The sequence below is a fragment of the Phyllopteryx taeniolatus genome, chromosome 5 (assembly GCF_024500385.1).
Source record: "Phyllopteryx taeniolatus isolate TA_2022b chromosome 5, UOR_Ptae_1.2, whole genome shotgun sequence".
In the NCBI taxonomy this organism is placed as follows: domain Eukaryota; kingdom Metazoa; phylum Chordata; class Actinopteri; order Syngnathiformes; family Syngnathidae; genus Phyllopteryx; species Phyllopteryx taeniolatus.
Window position 1 is genome coordinate 4,801,404 of NC_084506.1, and position 27,732 is coordinate 4,829,135.

Consider the following 27,732-nt stretch of genomic DNA (forward strand, 5'->3'; position numbering starts at 1 on the left):
AACCTTTTGAAGTTAAATTATCACCTACTTCTCTCTGTCAGCAAGCTCTAGAACACCCGGCTTCGGTTGTGACTCGTGAACATGCATGCAGCGAGCTCAGCTACCGAACATCCTTACGGCGGCCAAGCTAAAAGAACGAATTATTTCATAAACTGATTCAGTTCAGTTCATTCACTCAAAAGATTCATTCACGAACGAAACAACACTGGGCACAGCAGAGGCACATGAGTCCTGAACACGACAGGATGACGGACGGCTGTCTTGACTTCGCGGTCATTTCTGGCAACTTAGAAAATAATGATGGCGAGATGAAGCTTCATGAAGCATTGTAACGCTTCAGCTATTGGTTCATTTATTGATGCTTCATTGCACACGAAACCACCTGCTGGCCATGTGCATAATCACATAAAATATATTATTTGTGAACATATTCTGTGTGCTTTAAATGTTCCTCAACACTGGTATGGCAAGTTGTATAATGTTTGCGGCGCTGTTTGTGGCTCGAACTCAGGCGACCACCATACCCCAACGGCTGGGCTATTAGACCACGTGGTACGGCCGGGCAGGGAGGCTTCATCATTCGTCATCACTTACGGATCCTCCCCTAAAGGAAGCAAGCCTCGATACGCGCTTTGCGGACACGCCCCCTCCATTACTCGACACACGCCTCGAACACTCGGTACAACGCGTAACATCACTAGTAGAAAAGCTTTTAAGTTACAGTAGATAAGGGACAGCAAAAGACACTAAGGACAATCAACTTCCGATTCCAAGACATTTAAATTTCCTGTTTTGATGCAGCAGCCAAGGAGGTATCTGTTTGTATATTATTTTCAACGCGGGAAATTGTTAGCTACCTCTGTGCAGCCATGTAAATGTTCTAACAATAACAACCTCAAGTTCAAAGTATTTATTACAGGCTTTCTTCAAAATCATTTAATATGATGGCAAAATCAAGAAGAAGAAATATACTATACTATATTTCAAATAGAACATTATAATAACAGTAATGTTGATTCCTAACTTTTGGCCATATGTGAAGAACTTAACAATTCTTGCAGTCCAATGATTTAACATTCAAATTAAAACATTAGTGAAATAAACAGTCAATGACACTACAATTACATTCTTATTTGGCTTTGCTGTTATGAAAACAAAGAAACGATCTACTGCATGACCTGTACAGTAGCCATATTGACACATTAACATAGAGAAAACAATTACATTCAGTAGTTACAAATACAAATTGGAAATTGGAATTTCCATTTTTGGTCTTTATTTTGAAATCCAAAAACAAAAGGGATCCTCCTTTTGCAAGCAGGGACCTTTGATTTTAGAATAAACAGGTGCTGTACACTGTGACTTTGTGGCTTATCTGCTGCAGCAGCTCCTTCACTGAGGCCTCCAGCTCCACCAGCTGTTCTGCCTTGACCTCTAGGGCACGATGGTTGACCTCAAACGACTTTTCTAGCTCTGAAATGTGAAACGATAGCTTTAGTGAGCTTCAAATTATTAGGCATATGCAATTTTTGTATTTTTTCCTAAATATTCAATGCTATTTAACGTGAATAGCTTTTTTTCAGTCTTCGATATCACTTGACCAAGTCTCACATCCATTGTGAATACATGTATAGTTTGTGCCTGAACCTCAGTTGCTGATTCAAGAATTGGTGTTTCGACGTATACTGCAGTCCACCCATGTAGATATTGTAAGATGCGCCAGCGCCACACACACGGTTGGTGCGTTGTCTACCATGAGAATTATTTGACTGTGAAAGGCAGTTTTTCTTATGTCAGATTTAGAGACTCCCCTTATTTTGGAGAGGTCATTTTCACACCTTCGGGCACCCCAAAGGCCTCTTGATACTCCCGCGCTCGCACGGCTGACAACGGCCACATTGCATCACGTGACTGACGAATTGCGTAGCTTGACGCGCACACGGCAAAAATTGTTGCGACACACAGAATGCCGCGGAGATCATCTCTCGTGATGGGTCCGTTTTAGTCACATACTGTGATGATGTAATCAGCGTTCCTCCCGGTTCCACATAGCACCTATGCCCGCCGCCTTCTCGACTGATTTTGCAGCATAATTAAACGTGTCATCTGGTCAGCTAGGTCAATTTGTTCTAGCAGACTCTGTTCCGCGGTCGCCATTGTTGTTGCTTTTCCCTTGAAAGGAAAGTAAAAACGGCTACTGGAAACGGCCCAAAAAAGGCAGAGGAAACTCCGCCCTGTGGCATCCTCGCCAATACCAGCCGTAGCGGCATCCCCGACTTGGAGGAGAACTGCAGCACACTTTCAAAACAGCACGCGTGGGTTACACTCGAGTATAAAGGCAAACTACGTCTGGTGTGTTCTTCTGAAACCATTCTGTTGTTGATTCGCTTCCGTTTTGGATCATTGTCCTGTTCCAACACCCATCATCTTTTGCGCTTCAACTGTTGGACAGATAGCCACAAGTTCTACAAAATATCTTAATAAACTTGTGAATTAATTTTTCCATTGATGACTGTAAGCTGTCCAGGCCCTGAGTTAATAAGCACGCCCATACAATGATTCTCCCTCCAACATGATTCACATTTGGGATAAGGTTTTGATGTTGGTGAGTTCTGCCATTTTTCCTCCACACATGATGTTGTGTATTCCTCCAAAACAATTCATCTTTGGTTTTATCAGTCCACAGAACACTTTGCCATTAGTGCTGGGAATCCCAAACCTTAGTAGCAGCATTGGAATGAAAACTGACAAAACAACTTCAAATACTTACATTTTTTTTTATAAACTTAATATTATGTAATAATTGAATTAGTCCATTCTTAACATTAGTCATTATAGCTCAGAGCAATGCCTGCACGATCATGTAAAGTATATATATTATATGACGAATATGTGGGTTTGTATGTATATAAAATTGTATAACTATATACAGTATATGTATGATATATACAGTCATAGAAAAATATTACACCACCCTTGCTTCTTCAATTTCCTGTTCATTTTAATGCCTGGTACCACTAAATGCATTTCATCTGAACAATTCATGAGCTTAATTGTATTATTAAATATGATTTTGGTAATTAGCAAGAAAACCAATGAAAATTGCTGGAGCTTGATATCAGCCTCTCATATTAAACTCGTGAGCTATTTTCGTGGTCATTATTATATTTGTCCAAACAAATCTACTTTTAAAACGGAACATGAAACTAACAATGGGTCTAATATTTTTTGCATGACTACATTCATTATTTCTATTTACAGGTATTTTACTCATATGTAATACTGTATAAGCTTTTGGTGTGCATTATTCTTGTATTTCACTGCATTTGATTTCTCCCATTGTAAACAATACTGTACATGTGCAGCCACTCAGTGGCCGGCCGTGCTATTATTAATTACGTACGTAGCCACTCGACTCGAAAACTTCACGTTTTGGTTCCACTTGGATACTAAGTGGTTTTCCTTTTGCATTCGGGTGGATTTTTCGTTTTCTTGAACTCCCCGATTTCCGGCGTGGGTGTCGCCTGTATCCGGGTTGGAGCGGTTCAAGCTGGGCTTCTGTGCGGCACGCACCCGTGCTGTGCCATCCCGTGCTATCGATGCCGAGTTTGCCTAACAGCACGGGAAAATCCACTGCATATAAATCCGACTTTGCTCACAGAGCCTCGTGAGCCGCGGACTCTGAGGTTGCGTCCCGTGGCTGGCGTTAATGCGTGCTAACGTGTCTGCGGGAGGCAGGAGCTAGTTGGCACTTTGAAGTCATTTCATTCTCCCGGTTCCCACACAGGTGCGCGCATATACAGAACCCTCATTCGTCCCTCATGCCACGCTTAGAAGCTTTTTCTAACTTTTCAGGAGACTGGAAGTCATTTTGGTGTACTGGCGCATTTTTAAAAAAAAAAATATTTTTTACTCTTGTTTATTCTTGTCATTTATATCAAGATCAGATCACATTCTATGACCAATTTAGGCAGAAAGTTAAGAAATTCCTAAGGGTTCACATACTTTTTGGGATGCAATCGAAAGGTCATGACCTCTGGCAGGGCGTGGCTACGTGCTTTGTATGGAGAGGTCAATTTTCCTGCAATGCTCTTCAAGTGGTGCCACCATTCGAAATTTCAAAGCCGACATAATTGTAGTCGTTCAATCCTCTAATGTCATTAGCGCTTGTGCCTCACACTAATAATGTTCAGTTTAGGGTGCAAGTCCGAATAACTAATTGTGTCTGGTAACAAATGCAGTCCTGTTGCTGCACAGGAACTGCAATAAATGCTAATGCGATGCTAAAAGAACCGTGTAGCGATAAGTGTACTGACGAGCGTTCGATCGCTAAAAAGTAAACGGGAGAGCGATGTCACCTTTGAGAACCTGCAGCTTGTCACTGGCTCGCAACAGCAGCTCCTTGGCTTCTTGCTGCAGTAATTCGGCCCTCTTCTTTGCATCGGCCACACCGTCCCCCTTTTGATCAATGAGTTGCTCTACAGTGGCGTACTTGTCCTTAAGTTCAGAGTCGATGTCCTTCGTGATGTTAAGAAAAGAGGATTAATGACCATTTGCAGATGTAACCTTGTGATCCTTTTATTCTAGGATAGCAATTTTTCCAAGGAACCCAAGCTCAGGTCAACTTTCTAACTGTTCAACTTACCCTTTTCGCCTCTTTGACCATTTGTCTTATGCTTGTTGCATCGTGAATAGTGCGTTCACTGATCAGTGTGGCATTCAGAGTTCTGTTTCTAAGCAGTGTCACGTCCTCATCAAGCTGCTGCAGCCGTCTCGTGGCGTTGTTCAGTTTTAGTTCTACGTCTGATGTATCTGACTTTACCTGCACACAACACAGTTAACACATTTGTGATTTAAAAAACGTACACACTATTAACGCGAAGGTAAATCAGGAGGTCAAAACTTCCTGTTAAATTGGAAATGTACATATCTTTATTTTATGTAAGTAATTACTGCCAAAACTTATTTTAAAACATCGCATCGCAAGCAGCCATTTTTAGTCACAAGAATGTGATGTAACAACGTCCCTCCCTCGGGCGAAGGAGAGAAAGTGACGTCACAGCTAATGTAGCTACTAGCTAACGTGTTCCCTTACATTTGAGCAAGCATAGTTGTTGTTTTTTTTTTATTTAAAAAAATAGATCAGTAGGACCTGCGACCGTCGGAAAAGTACTGTGCCGGCTGTCGCGACCCTACCGGGCGGGCACTGGGGTAGCTAGCTGCTAGACGCTAACAGCATTTAATCAATGACAGTGTAATAATATTTGCATCTTAAATGACCGACTCAACATGATTTCAGGATGGTGTTGTGTTGATTTTGCTGGGAACAGTATATGTTGGTATTATAAACTGCGGTGGGGGACAAGTAGTCGTGGTCGGCCAGCGTGGCAACGTCGCTGCGGAGACCAACTTCAAAATCAAATCTCAGGCAATTGAATCGATGGCAACTGGACTGCTCTGTTTGTTTAGTTGTGATCGTTTCATCCAATCCCTGAGAATGGAATGACCTGAATGAATGAGAAGATTTACCCGCAAAAGGCTAACCAGGCATTGATGCCCAATGGCGGGGCTTTTATTTTGAAGTTGGCCTCCGTAGTTGCCGTGGTTTTTAATAGGAGCAATCTTGTTGTGTCTGACTCGACTTCAACTTTTTGACTGGAGTCAACCCAACAGGGATGCCTCCTGGAATAGGTGAATATTTATGAATTTATCTGTTTCATTATTAGTCCACAAACACCATCATAATCAGAATACTTTGTTTAGACTAGCGGGGTCGCAGACAAAACATGCTTGGCTTTACTTGCGCTTGAAATATTTAAACACAGAGGACTGACTGAGAGCAGCAGCTTGTTGGTGTTCTTGATATCGTCTGTGGCCTGCTGGATCGCACTGTCGGCAGCTGCCTGAGCTCTCTGAGCTTCTTCCAGAGCTTCTTTGACCATCTCCGCAGAGTCCTTCACATCAACTGCCTCCTGACTGTTGAATATAGCGAGTTAATTTTAGGATTACACAGTCTTGACATTATTTCACCAGGGGAATGAGAAGTATCACAAAATCTTCAACTTCAATATGAGAAACTGACTTTTTACGTATACAAATATTTGGGCCACTCATCCAAGTGTGGAAGTACACCACCAAGTACCTATTTTATGAGGTGCCCATTTCTGAAAATGTGTCTGTAAGCGAGTCGTTCAGATTTTGGCCCGATGGTGATGTCCAATCACCCTAATTTAAACAATACTGCCCATACGCAGAGTTTCTCCATCCAAATCTTGGCAGCTCGCCTGGTTGAAGAGCTGCTATTTTCAAGAGACGCATACATATATGGAAACACTATATTTTCAAGCAAAAAGAAAAGCACAGCTGCAGTGTTGGATGCACAGATGAACGTTATGACGACCGGTGAGCATCCATCCGGAAGGTAGGGCTGAACGGTTTTAGGGGATTTAATCCCCAAGAGAAACGGCACATCGATCATTCAGGAGTATTTCGGGTTAAGGTCACACACGTGCACCAGCGAAAGAAGAGACAATGCAAGAAACATCATCATAGCCATGGAACATAATGGGTTGACCAGACTCCACACCGGCTGGGCCGTGATTTGAACCCCGGTCCTCAGAACTGCGAGGCAGATGCGCCAACCAGTCGCCCACCGAGGTTTCATGCAATCCGATGAAAATATGCGACGCTTTATCGAGGTGAAGGTATTTTATTTGTCAACGTCCACACACTCTACACAAGCAAATGTATTTGTGCTCTGCTTCAGGGACTTGAACAACAGCCCAACTCAACTTGGTGTGAACACGTGATTTTCTGCCTTAAGCATTTTGCACCGTGACTCACACTGATGGCAATGTAGTCAGTTCATAGCATTATGGGAACCCATAATTCATTGCGGTTAAGTTTTTAACTACAGTACTGTAGTTGTAGAAAATCAAGCTAAACGTTGCTCTTGCATTTGTTCCTGTCTGTATTATTAGGAGTGTGTGCATTAGCTATTCGTCAGGCTAAAGTTGGTATTTGTGAATTTATTTCATAAAACTTTAACTGCGGCTTGTATTTTAAAGAGTGATTTTCTGGTCGTGGTCATGTTCTTTGTATCCTCAAGCAATTTGGTGACTTACCAGATGTATGAGTTAGGGTTACTTAGGAAGATGTCTTTTTTTTTGTTAAGAAAAATAGCCTGATTGACCTTACGTGAGTCACTCCTGCCACATTAAAATCATATACCAACCAATAAAGGACTAGAGGACTGCATCTTTTTGCACAATTGTTTTTTGTCAATGTCTTTATGTCTCCAAAGTGTTCTGTAAATTGTCTGTTGTACTAGAGCGGCTCCAACTACCGGAGACAAATTCCTTGTGTGTTTTGGACATACTTGGCAAATAAAGATGATTCTGATTCTGATTCTGATAAAGCTGAGTGTCAGAGATGTGCAGGTGAGTAACTGCATTACACCGACCTATAAAAAAAAAAAAAATCTCCAATGCATTGAATCCGCAATAAATGATCTGCGATTTAGCGAGGGATTCCTGTATACGGATTTAATGTGATGTGCGCATATTGTCAGTATAGTCAGTAATTTTTCTCAATGTTGTTTTTCTTTTAAGCCCTTACAAATACATAGTTTGAATAATTAATATTGATAACAGATTATTTATCATCTATATTAGATGATAAATAATGTATGTGCTTTTGATCTTGATTTTAAGAAAATCGTGACTTGAATTGGAAAAAAAAAAATGATTTATTTATTTTTACATTTTTTAGAGGATGGGGCAGACTTGATTCGATTAGATTATTATTATTATTTTTTTCTTCAAATCGTTCAGACCTAATGAGGGAGTTTGTTTTGTGATTGCTGGTGTGAAATATTGAGTATGTGTCAGTGAGTGGAAGAGCTGCTCCATCAAAGTACATCAATTAACACGGTAACACAACAGGTAACACACCTAACTTGGCGAGCCCGCTCAAGTAGACTTTCAGCTCTTTCAATGTCATCTGTGCTTTGCTGCAGGATCGTCTCCACGTTGCCCAGTTCCCCCACCTTCTGGCGAATTTCATCAGTGAGGTTCTGAAGCTGTTCTCGTGTGGTTGGCATCTGCATGGCCAGCACCTCATTAGCAACTTTTTTGATACTCTCCAAGTCTGCCCCATCCTCTAAAAAAGAAACACATTTACAGATTGAAATATTTAGTTTGATTAGAAAAGGACACATCGGTTTTCCACAGCACTTATATTACAACATTCAGAGGTATGGTGAATATTTTACAATCTGTGGCTTTTAAAATATGACAGAAGACAAACCAAAAAAGGATGAGTTACCTGTGAGGAAGTCTCGAATCTCCCGGATAAGGGTCCTTAGCTCCTCGTTGCTCTGATCAAAATTCTGTTTTGTCCTGTTAGTCTTCATAAAAACATCATGAGCGCTCATTTTTGCTTGATCGGCCTTTTGTTTTGCCTCTGACACCTAAACAGACAGTGCAGGTTAGACTGAGTCTTAAAAGATAATCCGAATCCCCAAAGATGAAGGTTTTACCATCTTGGCGAGTTTATCCACTTCCTCTATGGCATTTAATATTTCCCGTTCAGAGTCAAGAGCTTTCTGCCAGCTGGAATGAACCTTTGACAACACACCATCACATTCGTCCCCTCCACACATGGGTCCACCCTCCGCATTTACGCATCCTAATCCCCCACAGGAAGACGAACATGAGTCCTGACCTGCTGGATTCCCGCATGTCTGTAGAGACACATCAAATTACAATCGTTACCATGAACATACAGTAAACTAACCCCTTCTTGAGCCTTCACTTTATGATGGTATCGGGGATTTATACCCTTGGTAGCGTCAAACAGGTCATATGTGAGGGAGCAGGGCTCAGAACGCCTTATGAAGAAAAACATTGTTGGATGTCATTTTCCCTCGTCCCGATGCCGGTGCCAGGCCTGGAGGTGTGGCTCGATGGCGAGCACGATCCCGGCAGGGCACAGCACGGAGGGACAACATGGATTCCTCTTCACATGGGCTCACCACCTATGGTAGGGGCCAAAGGGGTCAAATGCTTCGTGAGCTGGACAGCAGCCGAAGATTGGCGGTCCTATCCCCGGTTACAGAAGCTCGCTCTCGGTACGTGGAGCGTCACCTCTCTGGCAGGGAAGGAGCCTGAGCTGGTGGGCTAGGTTGAGAAGTTCTGATTCGATATAGTCGGGCTCACCTCGACATATAGCGTCTTCTTGAGCAGGTTGGACTCTCTTCCACTCTGGAGTTTACCACGATGAATGGTGCTGAGCAGGCGGGGGCATAATTATTGCCCCATGGCTTGGCGGTTGTCTACCGGGGTTCCCCCCGGTGGACGAAAGGGTATCCTCCCTCTGTCTTTGGGCCGGGGGACAGGTCCTGACTGTTGTTTGTGCCTATGCACCAAACATCCTCTGCTAGGGGACTTCAATGCTCACTTGGAGGAATACAGTGAGATCTGGAAAGGCGTGATAGGCAGAAACAACCCACCCCCTATGTATGAACCCAAGTGGTGCTTTGTTATTGGACTTCACTGCAGGTCACGGATTGTCCATAACAAACACCATGTTCAAGCTAAAGGTGCACTTGGCACCAGGACACCCGAGGCTGCAGTTCAACGATCGAGTTTGTGGTCGTGTCATCAGACTTGCAGATGCTTGTCTTGGATACTCGGGTGAAGAGAGAGGAGTGGCTGTTAACGCCTGTTGGTTTGTTGGCTCTGAGTAAGGGAAGATAGTGTCTGATCAGGCAGACCTAAATGCATTGTGGATGTCTGTTATAGGGCTGCACAATTAATGACATTTTTACCATGATTTTGGCTGCTACTATTAACCTGATCGTTGGCAATTTTTACATTTCAAATAAGGGCTCTGCTGCATATGAAGCACTTTCTTAATCAGTAGTTAGCCAATTACCAGGCTTCATTAAGCTGCCTAAATAACAAGCAGCATACAATAGAAACCTCTATCATTTATATTGTGATTTTAGTTTTGCTTCGCTGCTACGAGGCAATCCTGTAGTTTATTTTCCTCCGTTTATTAATATGCTTACACCAAGCACAGGGGCGTACAGGAAAATTACAATATTGTGATATATATCGTTATCGGGATATACAACTTTGTTCATATCACACATGGGATTAAATAGAGAGGGAAATCACGACAGTTGAGTTCTTTGCACCCATGACTCAAGCACAACAATGGAGCCTTTCTTTGTATTTTGCACTGAAAACTGTAGCGCAATAAAAAGTACAGATATTCTCCCTAACAATATTTGTGATTAATAATCATGATTACAATATTGATAAAAATATTTGTGCAGCCCTAGTCTGTTGGAAACATCTTGCTGAGTCCCCTGTCAGAAGGAATTTCAACTCACACCTCCGGCAAAATTTCAACAACTTTCCAGATGGGGCAGGGGACATTTGAGTCTGAATGGGCCATGTTTCATGCCTCCATTGTCGGGGTGACCAATCAGAGCTGTAGCCGTAAAGTGCGGGGTGCCTGTCGTGACAGTGATCCCGGAACCCGTTGGCGGACACCGACGATGAGGGAAGCTTTCAAACTGAAGAAGGACTTCAGGCCTTTTTGGGCTATGGGATTCCGGAGCCAACTGATGGGTACCAGCAGGCCAAGCAGAATTAAGCATTAGTGGTTTCTGAGGCAAAACCGACTTCACCCGACTGCTGTGACAAAATTTTGGTCCACCATCTGGTGTGTTAGGAAGGGGAAGCAGTACACCATCAACACTGTGTGTAGTGGTGATGCGGCTCTGCTGACCTTGGGACATTGTGAGTTGGTAGGGAGAATATTTTGAAGACCTCCTCAATTCCACCAACAGGCCTCCCTATGATGAAGCACAGTCTGGGGACTGTGAAGTGGGTTCTCCTATTTCTGGGGTTGAGGTCACCAAGGTGGTTAAAAAGCTCCTCTGTGGCAGGGCCCTGGGTGTGGATGAGATCCACCCTGAGTTCCTCAAGGCTCTGGACGTTATGGGGCTGTCTTGCTTGACATGCTTCTGCAACATCATGTGGTCCCAGAGGCTGTGTTCCAACTACTAACGGTCACACTCCCCAGCCTCCCAGGTAAGATCTATTTTTGAGGGTCCCAGAGAGGAGAGTCTGTAGAGGTGAAGAATCTCAGATTCAGGAGGAGCAGTGTGTTTTTTGTGTCAAGGCCATCCACCCTATTTACACACTAAACTTGGAGAAGGCTGTGACCCTTGTAGGGTATTGTGGGGGTGCTCCGGGAGTATAGGGTACTGTATCCCTTAATAAGGCAGTTCAGTCCCAGTTCAACAGATGTTGGGCCGGCAGCAAGTCACATTTGTTTCCAGTGGGGTTTGCATTCTGCCAAGGCTGCCCTTTAGACCGGGGGTATCCAAAGTACGGTCAGTGGGCCATGTGCGCCCCGCCGGCCATTTTTTTTTTGTGGCTTACGGCATCTACTAACAATAACATTGAACATGTCCTGCAACCCTAATTTTCTCGACCTCAATATATTGTTGTGGTTTTCCTTTTCTCTTGCCTCCAAAGAGACTGGAGGAAAAGAGCATTCACTCCGCTCCTGGGTCTCAGCATGGGCACGTTTGCTTAAAACCGAATGAATGGGGGGGGGGGGGGGGGATTTCTCTTTTTTGACAATTGTGCAAAAAGATTCAGAGTCCTCTAGCACTTAGAGCAGTTCGTATGACTAATATTGCAATAGTCCGGTGCAATGACCATTGTGCAAAGGGCGCCGAGACTTCAAGCGAGTAGTGCAATAATCTGGGACAATGTTGATTGTGCAAATGTTGCAGATACTCCTCAATCAGTGTGCAAATGGAGCAGATGCTACTCTGGCATGAGTGGCCAGTATTGGTCAACAAGAGATATGCAAATAGTGCAGCGTGGCGAGACTACTACAGTGAGTGCACGAGTAATGTATACCTGGCCCGACAGAAATGTGACAACAAACTCAAGACAAAAAATTGCCAGCATGTTGTAATGGAATTGTAGGTTAGTTGTTTAAGAAGTTGATTGCAAGAGGGAAGAAGTTGTTGGAAATGTGGTCGGTTGGTTGTGACCGAAAGAACAAGATCACGGATACAAGCGGATGAAATGAGTTTCCTCCGACAGGTTTCGTGGCGCTCCCTTAGAGATAGTGTGAGAAGCTTGGTCATCCGGGAGGCACTCAGAGTAGAGAGGCTGATCCTCTGCATTGAGAGGATCCAAATGAGGTGGGTTGGGCATCTGGTTAACATGTCTCTTGGATACCTGCGTGGTGAGGTGTACCCAGGACATGCTGGATAGACCATCTCTCTTGGCTGATCTGGGAATGCTTCAGATCCCCCAGAAAGAGCTAGGCGAAGTGAGAGGGGAGAGGAAGTCTGAGCTTCCCTGCTTAGGTTGCTGCCCCTGCAACCTGACTCAGGATTAGCGGAAGAATATGAGACTGGATGGATAGATGTAGCTTTGTTAAATCTGTTTAAAACATTAAAAAACAATTTCTCAGTTTGTTGTTTGTGAAATTTGTGCTCGCCTGCTACAATCGATCACATCCTAAGGGTTTAGCCCGCCTCCTGTCCATAAAACCAAGTGTCGCCCCTGCTGTAGGGTCTCACTGGACTCTCGGATGCCGTGTTTTTTCTTTGGCCCAAATGAAACTGTCCTGAATTTGACTTGTTTGTTGATTTTGGAGTCCCACAAGCTGTACACGTATGATGAAATGTCTGCTATACTGTTACTTCTTTTATTCTCACAAATATTTGTCGAAGACAACCCGAGCATACATTTGTACCTTGTGGCTGAGCTCTGTCAGGTCCAGAGTCTGGATTTGACCTGCCAGGTCATCCAGTTTCTGTGCATGCTCAGTGTGTCTTCTGAGGAACTCATCTCTGGTTAGGTTCATCTTATCCTCTGTGAGTTTCCGTAGGTTAGCCGAGTTCTCCACAGGGCTGTTTGCATCAATGGTGGATGCATTTGCTCGTTCTTCAGCTCCGTGAGACTGCAAGAAGTACTTAGTAACACTGTTAGCTGCCCCTGGTAACACAGTAATAAAAAAATTATCAGTTTTATCTATATTTGATAAACCAAATTATTTACAAAGTGAAACAATTCAAGTTCAATTAATTAACATAACATATTGTAATGATCAGGGTAACTGTTCAGTTTTCTTCTTTAATGTTTAGATGACCCGAAAAAAGAAGTGGTATGAAAACACACCACCTATTTTATTGGAATCTAACTTGCTGCTCAATGCACAAAATGGATCATCTCAAGATGGAACTTGGTCTGACATCACAGCATCTAGCCTGCAATAAATGTTTTATTCAAATTGGATTATCTTTGATAGAGCTGTGTTTCATTAGATTTTAGCCCGTATTGAAAGATCATTGTTTATTGTATCAATATGTGGATTGACACCATTAACAAGAAGAACTATCCATAATAAAATGAGCTTGAGGAAAGTAATTGTACATAAGAGTTTCATAGAAAGGGATAAATCTTCATCGATGAATTAAAAACTCTTGTTGGCTGAGGTTATAACAATAATACACACAACTATATAACGCCATGAGAACCTTCTCATAACGAACAGCTAAACATCTCTCTCAAGCAAGATACAGTAGATCGTAGCTCTCTTAACCTCTGACGTCGGAGTTCCTGATGAACTCAACCTGATCCATAATGTCCTGAACGGTCTGCTCGAGTTTCTGAGCATCTGCCATCAGTAATTTTAGTTTGCCCTCCATGCTGCTCTCCTCCTCTTGCACGCTGAGTAGAATATTTCCCGTGTGGTTCAGTGACTGGCTCAGAGACCCCATCAAGTCACTGAAGGACACACAGAGGTCACTGGTTAGATTTGACAGATTAAATCTAAACTCACCATTTAAGAGACAGCACTTGTCACTACATGTATGAAATCCAATCTTACCTGGCCTCTTGTAAAAGCTGTTGGATCTCACTTAGAGGTTGTGAGGCTGGATTTTGGTTTAGGATGGCATGGATGTCTGATGCACTCCTTTCCAGACTGTCAATAGACTTTCTGTAGGGCCCACCAACTCCACTAGCTTTGATAGCATTTACTTTGTTTGCAAGGCGATGTGTCTGATTTGTTAATTTCCCAATGACAGCATCCCACTCAGCGAAGCATTGGTGGCAGCGGTGGCAGTTGGGGAAGGTGCCAGAAAACCCACGGGCACAGGTATCACAACGTGGACCAGACACTCCTTCTATACAAACGCAGTGACCGTTGTCTTTGTTGCACTGCAGCTGAGTGGTACCATAAGGTTCACAGTCACATTCTGATGGAAGAAGCACATATACATTTAGACAGATGTCCATCCATCCATTTTCTATACAGCTTGTCCTCACTAGGGTCGCAAGAAAGCTGGAGCATGTCCCAGGTGACTTTGAGTGAGAGGCGGCGTACACCCTGGACTGGTCGCCAGTCAATCACAGTTTATATATTAGACTGAAATGTCAGCGCTCATTTTTCAACGACATAGATATTTGCCCACATGAATGCATTGAGGGTTTATTATAGTGACACAGGAAAGACAGTTTCATCCATCCATCCATTCAACCACCCATCCAGTCATTTCCTTCCACTTATCCGAGGTCGGGTCGCGGGAGCAGCAGCTTAAAAGCAGGGAAGCCCAGACTTGCTTCTCCTTCGTCATTATGTCCAGGTCTTCTGGAGGGATCCCGTGGCGTTCCTAGGCCAGCCGAGAGACGTAGTCTCTCCAGCCTGTCCTGGATCGCCCCCCTAGGCCTTCTCCTCCCGGCGGAACGTGCCCGGAACACCTCACCAGGGAGGCATCCGGGAGGCAGACAGATGCCCGAGCCACCTCATCTGGCTCCTCTCAATGCGGAGGAGCAGCAGCTCGATTCTAAGGCCCTCCCGGATGACCGAGCTTCTCACCCTATCTCTAACGGAGAGCCCAGACACCCTGCGGAGGATACTCATTCTGGCCACTTGTATCCGCGATCTTGTTCTTTTGGTCACCACACACAGTTCGTGACCATAGGTGAGGGCAGGAACGTAGATTGACCGGTAAATTGAGAGCTTTGCCTTTTTGGCTCAACTCCTTCTAAACCACGACAGACCGATAGAGAGTGCGCATCACTGCAGATGCTGCACCGATCCGCCTGTCAATCTCTCCAAGACCCCAAGATATATTTTTTTTTTACAACCTGTCCTGTTCCGCTGCATGGCCATGCAAAATGGTTGATCCATATGCCTTTTGTGATGGAACAGTTTTGCTGTGCAACAGGGGAGTTTGAAATACTCCCTCTGCTTAGTTTTCAATTTTTTTAATTATTCTGCTGTTTATTGAAAATGCAGCCAGACAGAAAGGGGTTTTAGGGGACAGACAGAGGGACAGAATGCACAAGGTAAATAGGGGTGCGAACCACAGCAGAACAATAGTTAGTTTATATATTTGACTCCACCTGCAATGGGGGGCCAAACCAGCGAGCCCATCTGGTCAGGGACCCAGGCAGGGGGATGACACCCACTCCCCAGGACCAAGGGTGGTCCCCCCCAGCCCAACAGAAGCGCCCACACCAGTCCCAAAGGGAGGGGAAAGGGTCCCGGACAACCACACACCCACACCCCACTCCCCTCCCAGAGCGCCCCACCGCTACCATCTCCCCTGCCACCCCCAGAGAGCATGGTGGCCCCAACCACCAACAGGGTCCAACACAGGAGCCAGCTGCCACCCGAAAAAAGTCACAGCCCGCCAAAAGTGAGCCCATGTCAAGTGCCTGTCGCAAGCAATGATGGGAAAGGGCGCCGGGAGAGGGAGCGACTTCAAGCCAAGAGAAATGTGAATACCCACCACCCGCCCTATTACTATGGTTACCAGGTCTCCAACTGGCAACCATTATGTCTGTACCGTGATAGTCTGTCATGGGGTGTCGTGTATTAACAATGAGAAGACCGGTGGGGGTCAGGCGAGAAAGTCACAGGGCAATGATGACCCACAACCGTCACTCCCACCCAGGCCAACCAACTCCCCAAAGGATGTGCGAATGTATGTAGTGCATCAGAAATCCGCAGGGGACCACCGTGCCGCCTATTTTTCCATCACAAATTTAAAAAAAAATCATCCAATAATATGGGTAGACATAAAAATGTACATTTATTTTATTTGTGGCACCATGGTGGTGAGTGATATGAACGTCTGCCTCACAGTTCTGAGTCTCTGTGTTTGAATCTCGGCTCCGGCCTTCCTGTGTGGAGTTTGCATGATCTCCCTCTACTTCTTTTTCCCTGTATACTCTGGCGTCCACACTCCCAACAGGTCTGGGTAGTTCAAGACTAAATTCTCCACAGGTCTGAATGTGAGTGCGAATGGTTAATTGTCTGTATGCAATTGGGTGTCGACTAATCCAGGGTGTACCCTGCCTCTCGCCAAAAGTCAGCTGGGATAGGATGTAGCTCACCCTCAACCCGAATAAGTGTATTTCTTGACAAAGTCCATAATTGTCTGTGTGACAAACATTTTAATGACATGACAATATCCAGAATTTGTTCAACAACTGTGTCTGTCCTTGTCTAAAATGATCTTGAAAATAAGACAGCTCTTATATAGTCCACATGTTCACCAACCAACAAAGACAAATCCCCTACCGTGACATTCGACCTCTGGTTCTCCCCAAAAGAGTGCTCTACACTCTCTGCATGTCCTGCCTCCAAAGCCTGGCGCACATGAACATTGACCACTGATCTGTAGGAATAACATATACACTATCAAGAAATTTTTTTCAGTGAATATGCTTTCCCTTAAACACATATAGTTGCAAAAATAGGTGTTAAAATACAGTGCAAACAAAAGGTATGCTGAGATGTGAAGCTATGAAATACTGTACAATATCTGGCTATACTTACGTTACATTATACAACCCCAATTCCAGGGAAGTTGGGACGTTGTGTTAAACATAAATAACAGAATACATCCATCACACAATACATACATGGAATGGAATACATCCATCCATCCAATTTCTGAGCCGCTTCTCCTCACTATAGGCGTGGATAGCCTATCCCAGCTATCATCGGGCAGGAGGCGGGGTACACCCTGAACTGGTTGCCAGCCAATCGCAGGGCACATACAAACAAACAACCATTCGCACTCACATTCACAACTACGGGCAATTTAGAGTCTCCAATTAATGCATGTTTTTGAGACGTGGGAGGAAACCGGAGTGCCTGGAGAAAACCCATGCAGGCACGGGGAGAACATGCAGGCACGGGGAGAACATGCAAACTCCACACAGGCGGGGCCGGGGATTGCTCCTCAGAACCTGCTCCTCAGAACTGTTAGGCTGACGCTCTAACCAGTCGGCCACCGTGCCAACTAACAGAATACAATTATTTGCAAATCATGTGCAACTTATATTTAATTGAAGAAACTACAAAGACAAGATATTTAATGTTCAAACTGATAAACTTTATTGTTTTTAGCAAATAATCATTAACTTAGAATTTTATGACTGCAACACGTTCCAAAAAAGTGTGGAGTTTGCATGTTCTCCCCGTGCCTGCGTGGGTTTTCTCCGGGCACTCCGGTTTCCTCCCACAGCCCAAAAACATGCATGAATTGGAGACTCTAAATTTCCCGTAGGTGTGAATGTGAGTGCGAATGGTTGTTTGTTTGTATGTGCCCTGCGATTGGCTGGCAACCAGTTCAGGGTGTACCCCGCCTCCTGCCCGATGATAGCTGGGATAGGCTCCAGCACGCCCGCGACCCTTGTGAGGATAAGCGGCTCAGAAAATTGATGGATGGATGGATGTCTTTGTAGTGTATTAAATTAAATATAGGTTGAACATGATTTGCAAATATCATTGTATTCTGTTTTTATTTATGTTTAACACAACATTCCAACTTCATTGGAATTGGGGTTGTACTACATATTACAGATACCAAAACTCTTCACCTCATTGCACGAGGTCCCATACGAATGTTTGGTGTCACAATCACAGTCCTGACAGCCCTTACTGCTTGCCATGTTCCAGGTGTCAGGTGCACAACGATCACAGTGCTGGCCAATCACATTCGGAAGACAATGACACTGGCCACTGTTGCGGTCACAGTGACAGTCACCTGGCGACTGACAGCTGGCACCGTCACTGCCCAGCTGGTTACAAACGCACTCTGTGGACCACAGCAATACCTCATCAGTAACTGCAAAGCTTTTGGATTCCTAAATCAATGTTTGAATTTCACTATGAGTTGTTTTTTTAGATGGGCTGCATGTAAGTAGTTAAGTAAACTTACCCCTGCAGTCTTGGAGTAAGGCATTGCCATAGTAACCCATCATGCAGTTTTCGCAGGAATGCCCCTCGCTGTGGTATTGGCAGCGCAGGCATTGACCAGTTTGAGCGTTGCAGGATTGTGGATCCAACATATCAATGTTGTTGTTGCACTGACAGGGCTGGCACGACCCCCCCATCACATGAGGGTTTCCATAGTAACCAGGTGAGCACTCATTGCAGCGAGCACCTGGTGAAAAAAAATTGGACCAGATTCCAACTACTTTTCTGCCATCATACCATATTTCTGTCGAAAATCTAATGTGTAACCAAGCATTGACTGTGATTTTATCTGAAATTCTTTTTTAATTAAACATTTTTAAACTTTTCTTCAGCTTTTGGGTTCCTATTATTATTTTCTGAATGAAAAAAAAAATCTGTTTTTGTGCATCAGTGGTACCGTAATAATGTAATACCCTTGTATCCAGTGTTACAGACACAGATAGCTTGTTGGGAATCATCACCACGGAAACAACTTCCTGCAAACTGCCGCAGGCTGCCAGGACCATCGGGACACATACAGGGGTGACAATGGTCACCAGAGCCCAATGTGAGGTTGCCATAGTAGCCATCCAAGCACCTGAAAACAAAAGATAAAGCATGAGATTCTCTGTCCATTATATAAATTATATCTTGAACTTGTCCTCCTCATTGTGTAACATGTCCCTCTGACTTTGATGCTGCGCTTTACCTAGATTACTTGCATCTCTACTTTTTGTCAGTGGTCCCTTTAGGTATCAGGTAGGCAGTATAGCTCAGGAGGAATTGCGGCTGTATAGCAATGTAAGATTGCTTGTTCAACCACCTCCATCAGTCCTGTCAATGCACCTTTCAACATGATAGTGAGCCCCTTGTCGTTTCATCATCATTGTACAGATGAGACATTAACAATTAGGTCTACCTTTACCTGAGTGACTAGCTATACTACATTTGTTTTGCACAATTTCGGTACTACCCTTTCTATATCTGTAAGCATTCCCAATACTAGTCTGTATTAGGTGGATGGCTTGAGATTTTTCTACACTATTGTGATAAAAGTCCAGTCGACCTCGCCTTGTCGCTGATGACGTCATTATTTTTTTCAGTGTAGTAGTTAAACGACAAAAATAATACTAATAATAAATCATAGTTAGGGGGAATGGTAACGTTTGCACAACTTGACCCAACAGGGAAACCTTTCCTCGTTCTGGGCCCACCACAGCAGCGGGTTCTTCATGCTGTAATTAATTTCTCCAGCACACCCACAAGGATAAGCATGACAGAAAATGACATGACAGATGCAAAAAAAAATAATAAATAAATCACAGACCTTTCCGTGTGCAGTGGAGTAATTCCCCACTCTTTTTCCAATTTGATAGTGTGAGTCGAAAAGTTGAAAATCCTGCTCCAAGCCTGACTTTTTTCCCCTTTCCTGGTTCTCCCTCACTTAAACAAAGCTTCCCATTTCAAAATAAAAGACAATTTAAATTAATTGAGGTGACAGACTCATTTCATTCAGCCCACTCATCTATTGCTGCAAGTAGCTATGCCTAATCTTCAAGCCAACAACAAGTGATTAGCAACTAGTCGACGTCACACTCTTAATGTCATTATGAATTAGTAAAATCGACAAGTCAACTCGTCGTCTGGTCTGTACAGGTACAACCCCTAGTCTGTATACCACTGTACATACTTGTAGTTCTTCATGAGTACTTTTGCAACTTGTTCCACGACCTCTTTGTCTTGTCGATCTTTGTGACTAATCTTTCCACCTATTTACAAATTCTTCTGTATTGCAGCAATTTCTCTCTAAATTATGTAACTTCTTCCGGTTATAATAGCCTAAAAATATAAAACCCAGTACCACAACCTTGGCAACTCTTTTGGCTTGTATCAGTGTTATTAAAAGATCAATTCTAAATTAATTCACCTGTCACAGTTGTGCCCTGTGCTGTAGTCCCTGCAGTTGAGGCACTGTCCCGTGTGAGCATCACAGTCCTCTGTGTGTCCATTACAAGAGCATGGACGGCATGTAGGGAAACCCCAGTAGCCCGGCAGACAGCGATGACACTGACGTCCATATGCCCCCGAAACACACTCACACTGACCAGTGACCTGGTCGCAAAGAGGGCTCTGTGAGCCCTGAGCATCGCAGTTGCATTCTGCAGGTACAAAAACATGCAGTTTAATCTGTTCATCACAAATGATTTATCTGATCGTATTGGTTATCTTGCAAAATACCAGATAACTGTATTAGTAAATTATGTACCATAGTGTTGTCTGTTCAAATTTGATTTGTTTCCTTTTTTTATAACGCAATAAAAGAATGGGATTTGCAACATTTCTGTGAGCAAATTGTTTTTCCAAAACGAAATAAAGATTCTTCACGTCAGTGTAAAATACAGTAAACTTTGGTCCATAGTTAACCAGTATAAAAATAACATTGGTTGAGAACCTCCACATATCAGACATACAAATACGAGCTAAAAGAAATCTGCCAACCTTAGTTGTATCATCGATTCATTTACTCGATGGGCAGTGTCTCTATTGCCTTCGCAAAGGCTACGTCTATCGCCTTCAATTTAAAGGCGGGATATCATCGGGATTAAATTGGGCCTCATTCACTAATAAATGCATAGAAATGTTCTTAGTCTCTGCACAAGTTGAGTATAAGCCAAGTCACCATTGAATGCATGACACGTGCATACCAGCCAATTTTCTTCGCACCGCTGTGCTTATGTTAATGAATCAGAATCCATTCTAAATGATGGGCACTCCAATCTCCAATTTTTCCTGTAAAAGGTTGCGTGAAGATTTAAAGTTGCGAGACAAAACGTTCATAACTTTCTTGATTTGTATCCTATTTTCAAAACACAGAAACTGACAACATATAATAATGATATCTTCATCATCATCTTCCATTCCGCTTCTCCTCACTAGGGTCGCGGGCGTGCTGGAGCCTATGGCAGCAATCTTCGGGCGAGAGGCGGGTTACACCCTGAACTGGACGCCAGCCAATTTTTCACTAATTCCGAAGTTAAATTAAAGAATGCTGCACAGAAAACCTGCATAGAAGCAGTAAATTAAGAGCTAAGAATGAACAAACACAGCACAAGTTGTTAAAATAGGTAGCAAGGAATGAATACAGCACAGCACAGCAAAGAGGCATTTGTAGTCATGAAATTAGCATTGGAAGTGATACAAAAAGTACTTTATATGAGCCATGCCGACAGGAGTTACGTCACAAGCGCATCCGACGTGTGTGCCTCTGATCTTTTGGACAGTCGTTTGTCAACTGTAGATTTCGGAAAAAAATGTTGTTCGAGATTTGTCCCGTGCATGTGTACTTGATCGATATGAAAACGCTGAAGCCTTGGATTAAAGCAAGCGCTTCGATGGCTTTTCCGGTTGCGCAATCAAAGCATGAACTCGAGCCATCTGCTCGTCGCGTGACAACTGCCGACACACAAACAACGGAGGATACACATACATACAGCACTTACAAGCACTTGAAGGGAACGAGCTAAAAGTGATGAAAAGTTTCCTTTTCATGGTTATTTAGGACATTAGTCAACCCATTAGCAAATTCCTGATTTAAATTATCATAAAAATTCTCATTATAGTTTTTATGAATGATTGTCGGATCAATACATTGTGTATCTTGGATAAAAGATGTGTGTTTGAGGGTTTTTTTTTTTCCAAAAGCTGATCACTATTTGTGCATACACCAGGTCCGAGGTTCTTTGTTTGCAGAGTACAAACAAAAAAAAAAGTATAAGGAAAATATTGATGAGTGTTAAATATATTATAGAAGTTATCATTTATTTGCTTAGCTTGCATTAGTATGATGGACAATTTTAGATGTTTCGCCTTCAAAAAGAAGACTCAGCATCATCCATGGAAGGACGCTTGGACCAAGGACGTGATCGGATGTGGTCGGGTCGTGACAGGTGTTGATCCAATATTCTGTGTTGTGTCTTATTGCTTAGAACATTATGATTGTAAATCCCTCCTATTTCAAATAAATGCAGGAGCGAGGGGGGGGGATTGTTTAGAGCGTGTTGAGAGACTGTGATCTGAACAATCTCCCATACGCCCTCCTCATGAGAAAAAGTAACAAGCGTCTTCATTCCTTTTGTGTCTATTATAATGTTGGGTAAGATTAATCCAACATAAATTGGTCCTTCGAGCCGGATGTCAACACACCCGAAGATTCCAGTTGTGGAGCTGACATCCAGTTAAGAGACCGTGGCCACGGCATTTGAGACCCTTTCCGGGACTGGTCTTCGGACTTCTCAACTGGGATCTGGAGGTTGACGACAATCCAAGGATTGAAGACGACTTTGGTGAGTTAAATTTTAAAAAAATTTTTTTAGGAAAAAGGAATAAAAGAGTGAATGAATTGCGCGACGAAGAAGTCTGCGGCAGAATAAACCTTGTGTAATACTAGTCCCTGGCAAGTTAGATGGAGGACGGAATCCGATAAAATCCGTGGGGACGGCGGAGTCCTGTACGTACTTAAATTCCGTATTTCTGTATTTTTGTATTTCTGTGTTTCTGTGTTTCCGTGTTTTCGTGTGTTTATAAAAACGTTATTAATATCGTGTGTATGTGTAAAAGTATGAATTTATAAGACAGGATTGTATTCCTTTTGTGTCTATTATAATGTTGGGTAAGATTAATCCAACAATGAGCCAGAGATTTGTGCGACAAAGGTGCGTATGAACGACTGAGGCACAAATTCGTGCATACGCATGGTTAACGAATGCGGTCCACTGTGTTTTCTGATGAGACTGTGGGCTTGAGGAGAGCCAATATGAATATCAATCTCAGTGCTTCAATGCGTGCGGATTTGACTTGATAACTTGAACTCTTTACACTTCAAATGGAGCTGATTGAAAGTTCATTAATGATAAACACTAAAGAATAAATGAGAACATTACACTCCTGGAATTGCATATAAGATGCAGGGTTTTAAGGCAGGGAGAAAAGTCAGTCCGAGTTTCCCGTAATCAAAACAGAGAAAATGGTAATCATTTTGGCATTCAGAGATTTATAGATCTGTTGTTCTGTTATTTCTATTGTAACATGAAGTTTGAGTTTATACCTTTGCAGCCACTTGGTCCAAACTGGAAAGTGGCTGGCGCACATCTGTCGCAGTTTCTACCAACAACATGAGGTCGACACAGACACTGACCTCCACTCACATTACAGACTGTACTCAGAGATCCTTGGGGGTCACACTGGCATTCTGAAAGGAACAGATCATGACAAAGGGAGTGTATTGTTTCTCTCTTTCTCAACTTGACATCAATTTCTTGCAATAGTGGTACCTTTGGCTCCCTGGTGGAGCAGAGCAGAAATGCTGAAGATGAAGTTTTGGCAAATGTCGGTCATCGGTGTCTTAATAACGCTCTGGCTATTTTCCAGACAACGATAATGTTTAAAAGTTTCCCATCCATGGTTTTCACCAGATTCCCCTCCTTGTAAGGTGGTAAAGAGGTCCAAGTTCTTACAGTGAGGCATCAGCACAATCTGATAATAAGAAGAACATGTTTCCAGTTCTAGGATGAAAAACAGCTTTGTTTGTCCTGAGAAACTCAGCTAAACATTTACAAATAACACATTCCAGCTGTGAGTCCATGTGTTGTCTTCTACTTTTAAAATTGGATCAGCGCTTTAAATGCACACTCACCGAATCAATGAGCGTGTATGGAGACTGGACGTCACTGAGGGCTGAATACAAAGGCAGACTGAGGCGGATGGTATAGTTCAGACCAGATTCAAAACAAACTGGTCTGGGAAGAGCCACATGTCTAAGAAAGCACATAGGCAATGTGAAACATCTGCAAAGTTTTAACCAGGCTATTTTGAACACATGACCAAAAAATAAAAATAATGCCAACACATTGGAATAATGTGGGAAAACAATCCCAGGAAAATACATCGTCACCGATGCCAAGTACAGAATGCATGTTTTAGAACCTATGTTTGCTAAATGCAGAGATTAAATGAGATCATAAAAATGTAAAAGATGTTTAGAGGTGGGTAGTAACGAGGTACACTCAGTAACATTTTGGATAGATAGCCGAAAGGTGGTTGTATCGGTGAAAAACAAAAAGAGATAGTTAACGAATATTACCGTGACCCAGGGTGGAGAGAAATCATTTGGTGGTCGTCATCTGGCACAGTATTTATACAACGGCTATCTGCTCTGATAGGTTTCAGTCTCATCACCGTCATCAGAACCTCCTCCCATTGGTCAGGCAGCTGAAAGAACACGTTATTCCTTGTTAAATAAAACATTCCTCCCTGAGCCGTCACCTTATCGTGGCAGAGGGGCTTGTGTGTCCCAATGAACCTAGGGGCGAAGTTAGGGCTTTAAGACCCTAGTAGGGTCAAACGGATCCTAGGTGAGAGACCAGACAAAAAACCCTATGATCAGGTGTGCACATCAGCGGTGCGCAGGTGCACATCCGCAGTGAAAATATTAAAAGTGTACCAGATTTGATTGAATCAGAGCGTATTTGCGTACCACCAAGCATTTTATTTTGTTAGTTATTTATTTTGGGACGGTGGGTTGGGGGGGAACGCAGCAGTAGATAGGGCTTATGTAGTGTGGTTATTCACAAACTACTTTTTCATACGGAAAAATATTTTGAGTCAACTTACTGAATGGAATCACCCAGCTATCATCGGGCAGGAGGCGGGGTACGCCTTGAACTGGTTGCCAGCCAATCGCAGGGCACATACAAACAAACAACCATTCGCACTCACATTCACATCTACGGGCAATTTAGATTAACCTACCATGCATGTTTTTGGGATGTGGGAGGAAACCGGAGTGCCCGGAGAAAACCCACGCAGGCACGGGGAGAACATGCAAACTCCACACAGGTGGGGCAGGGGATTGAAACCCGGTCCGCAGAACTGTGAGGCAGACGCGCTAACCAGTCGCCCACCGTGCCGCCGTCAAAAGTATCCCTCATGGAAAAATAGTTGTTTTTTAAAAGCGAAAGGAAACGTGGCTATGTGACTCAGGGCCATCTTTCCCCTGATTTTCTATGCACTTATACTGTTTCGGGTTGCGACTTGGACAAAAGGAAGACTACACACTGCACAGGTCGGCAGTCAATTGCAGGGCACATGTAGAGACAGCCAACCATTCACACTCACACCAACCATCTCCAAACTTTTGTGGAAATAGGCTTTTTAGTTTTCATGGTAAATGTGTCCTGGTATTAACTGGTTTACAAAGACAAAATGAAATCCTTTCATACTGCGTCCTACCTGAGGCTCATAGCGGATGAGAATGTCATACTCCATTGAGTGAGGAATGTTGTCAACAGTGAATTCAAGGAAGGCTCCCTCTGGGACATTGACCAGGCCCATACCTGTCCAGGTGGGGCTGTGGTCCTGAGGGTGGGGCCTTGTAACCACCATTACACCCTAAAGGGAACAAACAGGAAAGCAGCTAAACCATCTTTTCAATTGCTAATATTTCCCTGTCTGATATACTGTATGACATACTGTAGTATGAGCATGTGCCGTATGTCCTACAGGCCAACAGTAGCTCACTCTGCCCAAAACATCTCTTTTTTTTTTTTTCCAAATCAACCTGTGTGATTTCGATATGAATATTGAAGTGAAGATAATCTTGTATTATTAGAAAACAAGTCTTATGTTTGACTGTAGTGTTTTTCTTAAATAGTGATAATGAAAACATGACAGAATCAATCGCGAGTGCAGAAATTTTCCAGAACCAGTAAAAATATTAATATTATTGATGTATTTTCTTTTAAGGATAAATTTGGAGACCTGCCTAAAACCATCCATCTATTGTCCGTACCACTTATCCTCACTGGGGTCGCGGGCGAGCTGGAGCCTATCCCAGAAGCCGGGTACACCCTGAACCCGTTGCCAGCCAATCGCAGGGCACATATAAACATTCACACTCAGATGTACACGTACGGGCAATTTTATCTTTTCAATTTTTGGGGATGGCGGAGGAAACCAGAGTACCCGGAGAAAACCTACGCAGGCACTTGGAGAACATGCAAATTCCACACAGGCGAGGCCGGATTTGAACCCGGGTCCTCAGAACTGTGAGGCCGATGTGCTAACCAGTCGTCCTCATGATTTATTTATTCATTTGAATTCTAATTCATAATTCGTACACCGTGCCGACCCTGCTTAAAACAGAAACACAAATGAATGATTTATTGAAACACTGATAAAACCTTCTATAGTTTGTTATCTTGGGTAAAGTTTATTTTGCTGAGGACTGATGAAGCTCTTCTCTGGCTATAATTTGGTATAATTTTCAGACAAGTAAAACACCCAATGTTCTGTAATTCATCATCATTACTGGGATCATTTTAAAGTGATCTGAGAAATAACTGCATGGACATTTTGTTAGTTTTGTTCACTTATTTAACCAAAAATAACAAATATTTCATAGAGATAGACAGGTCTAAGACTGGTCTAAGGAGCATTTATGTTTGGAAGAATTTTGAGGTCACTCATTAAAATCATGACTTTATTATCATAATATTACAAGCCTTTCCTCATGTATTAATTCCTAAAATATGTTTTTCTTTGTGGCCCTAATTCACAATTCTAAACTATGCAGATGTGCTGCTGATGGACAAGGTGTCATCCTGGGTGACTGATCACACCAAAATTCTAAAAATACACCTTTTTAGCCACTAACGGAAAGCTGAAATGTACGTCACGAAGTCCTTTGAACGCCTCGTGCCGACACAACCTGGAGCTGAACACGCTCAAGACTGTAGAGATGATCGTGGACTTCAGGAGGCATCCTTCGCCACAGCTGCCCCTCACGCTGTCCAACTGCCTTGTGTCAACCGTCGAGACATTCAAGTTCCTGGGAATTACAGTCTCTCAGGACCTTAAGTGGCCGATCAACATCAACTCCGTCCTCAAAGAGGCCCAGCAGAGGATGTACTTCCTGCGGCTTCTGAGGAAGCACGGCCTGCCACAGGAACTGCTGAGGCAGTTCTACACAGCGGTCATCGAATCACTCCTGTGTTCTTCCGTCACTGTCTGGTTTGGTGCTACTACAAAAAAGGACAAACTCCGACTGCAACGGACAATCAAAACTGCTGAGAAGGTTGTCGGTACCCCCCTACCCACCCTTGAGGACTTGCACGCTGCCAGAACTAAGACAAGAGCGTGGAAAATCCTCTCGGACCCTCCACATCCCGGTCACCGGCTCTTCCGGCTCATTCCCTCAGGTAGCCGCTACCGATCAATGCAAACTAGAACTAGCAGACATTCCAACAGCTTCTTCCCTCTTTCCATCAACTTCTTAAACACCTAACCTACAATTCCATTGCCACATGCTGCCAATTTTTTGTCTTTTTGTCTTGAGTTTGTTGTCACATTTCTGTCGGGCCAATTACTGTATAC

At 43.4% G+C, this 27,732-nt stretch overlaps 1 protein-coding gene across 2 annotated transcripts in view; it reads right to left on the minus strand.

Annotated features, from left to right (window-relative positions):
* Positions 1-895: 895 nt before the first annotated feature.
* The window catches only part of lamb1a (laminin, beta 1a), a 53,469-nt gene continuing 26,632 nt past the window's right edge, over positions 896-27,732 (minus strand). For both annotated transcript variants that reach the window (XM_061773017.1, XM_061773018.1), the window contains 20 exons: positions 25,591-25,749; positions 24,443-24,570; positions 23,996-24,116; positions 23,634-23,835; positions 23,408-23,551; positions 20,231-20,462; positions 18,738-18,901; positions 18,287-18,511; positions 17,946-18,163; positions 16,639-16,735; positions 13,936-14,305; positions 13,648-13,832; positions 12,799-13,040; positions 8,540-8,743; positions 8,326-8,470; positions 7,953-8,160; positions 5,835-5,976; positions 4,646-4,822; positions 4,359-4,518; positions 896-1,473 (listed from right to left, as the gene is read on the minus strand). In XM_061773017.1, coding sequence (XP_061629001.1) covers positions 1,334-1,473; positions 4,359-4,518; positions 4,646-4,822; positions 5,835-5,976; positions 7,953-8,160; positions 8,326-8,470; positions 8,540-8,743; positions 12,799-13,040; positions 13,648-13,832; positions 13,936-14,305; positions 16,639-16,735; positions 17,946-18,163; positions 18,287-18,511; positions 18,738-18,901; positions 20,231-20,462; positions 23,408-23,551; positions 23,634-23,835; positions 23,996-24,116; positions 24,443-24,570; positions 25,591-25,749 — 3,663 coding nt within the window. In that variant the 3' untranslated portion in view covers positions 896-1,333. The remainder of the gene's footprint in view (positions 1,474-4,358; positions 4,519-4,645; positions 4,823-5,834; positions 5,977-7,952; positions 8,161-8,325; positions 8,471-8,539; positions 8,744-12,798; positions 13,041-13,647; positions 13,833-13,935; positions 14,306-16,638; positions 16,736-17,945; positions 18,164-18,286; positions 18,512-18,737; positions 18,902-20,230; positions 20,463-23,407; positions 23,552-23,633; positions 23,836-23,995; positions 24,117-24,442; positions 24,571-25,590; positions 25,750-27,732) is intronic.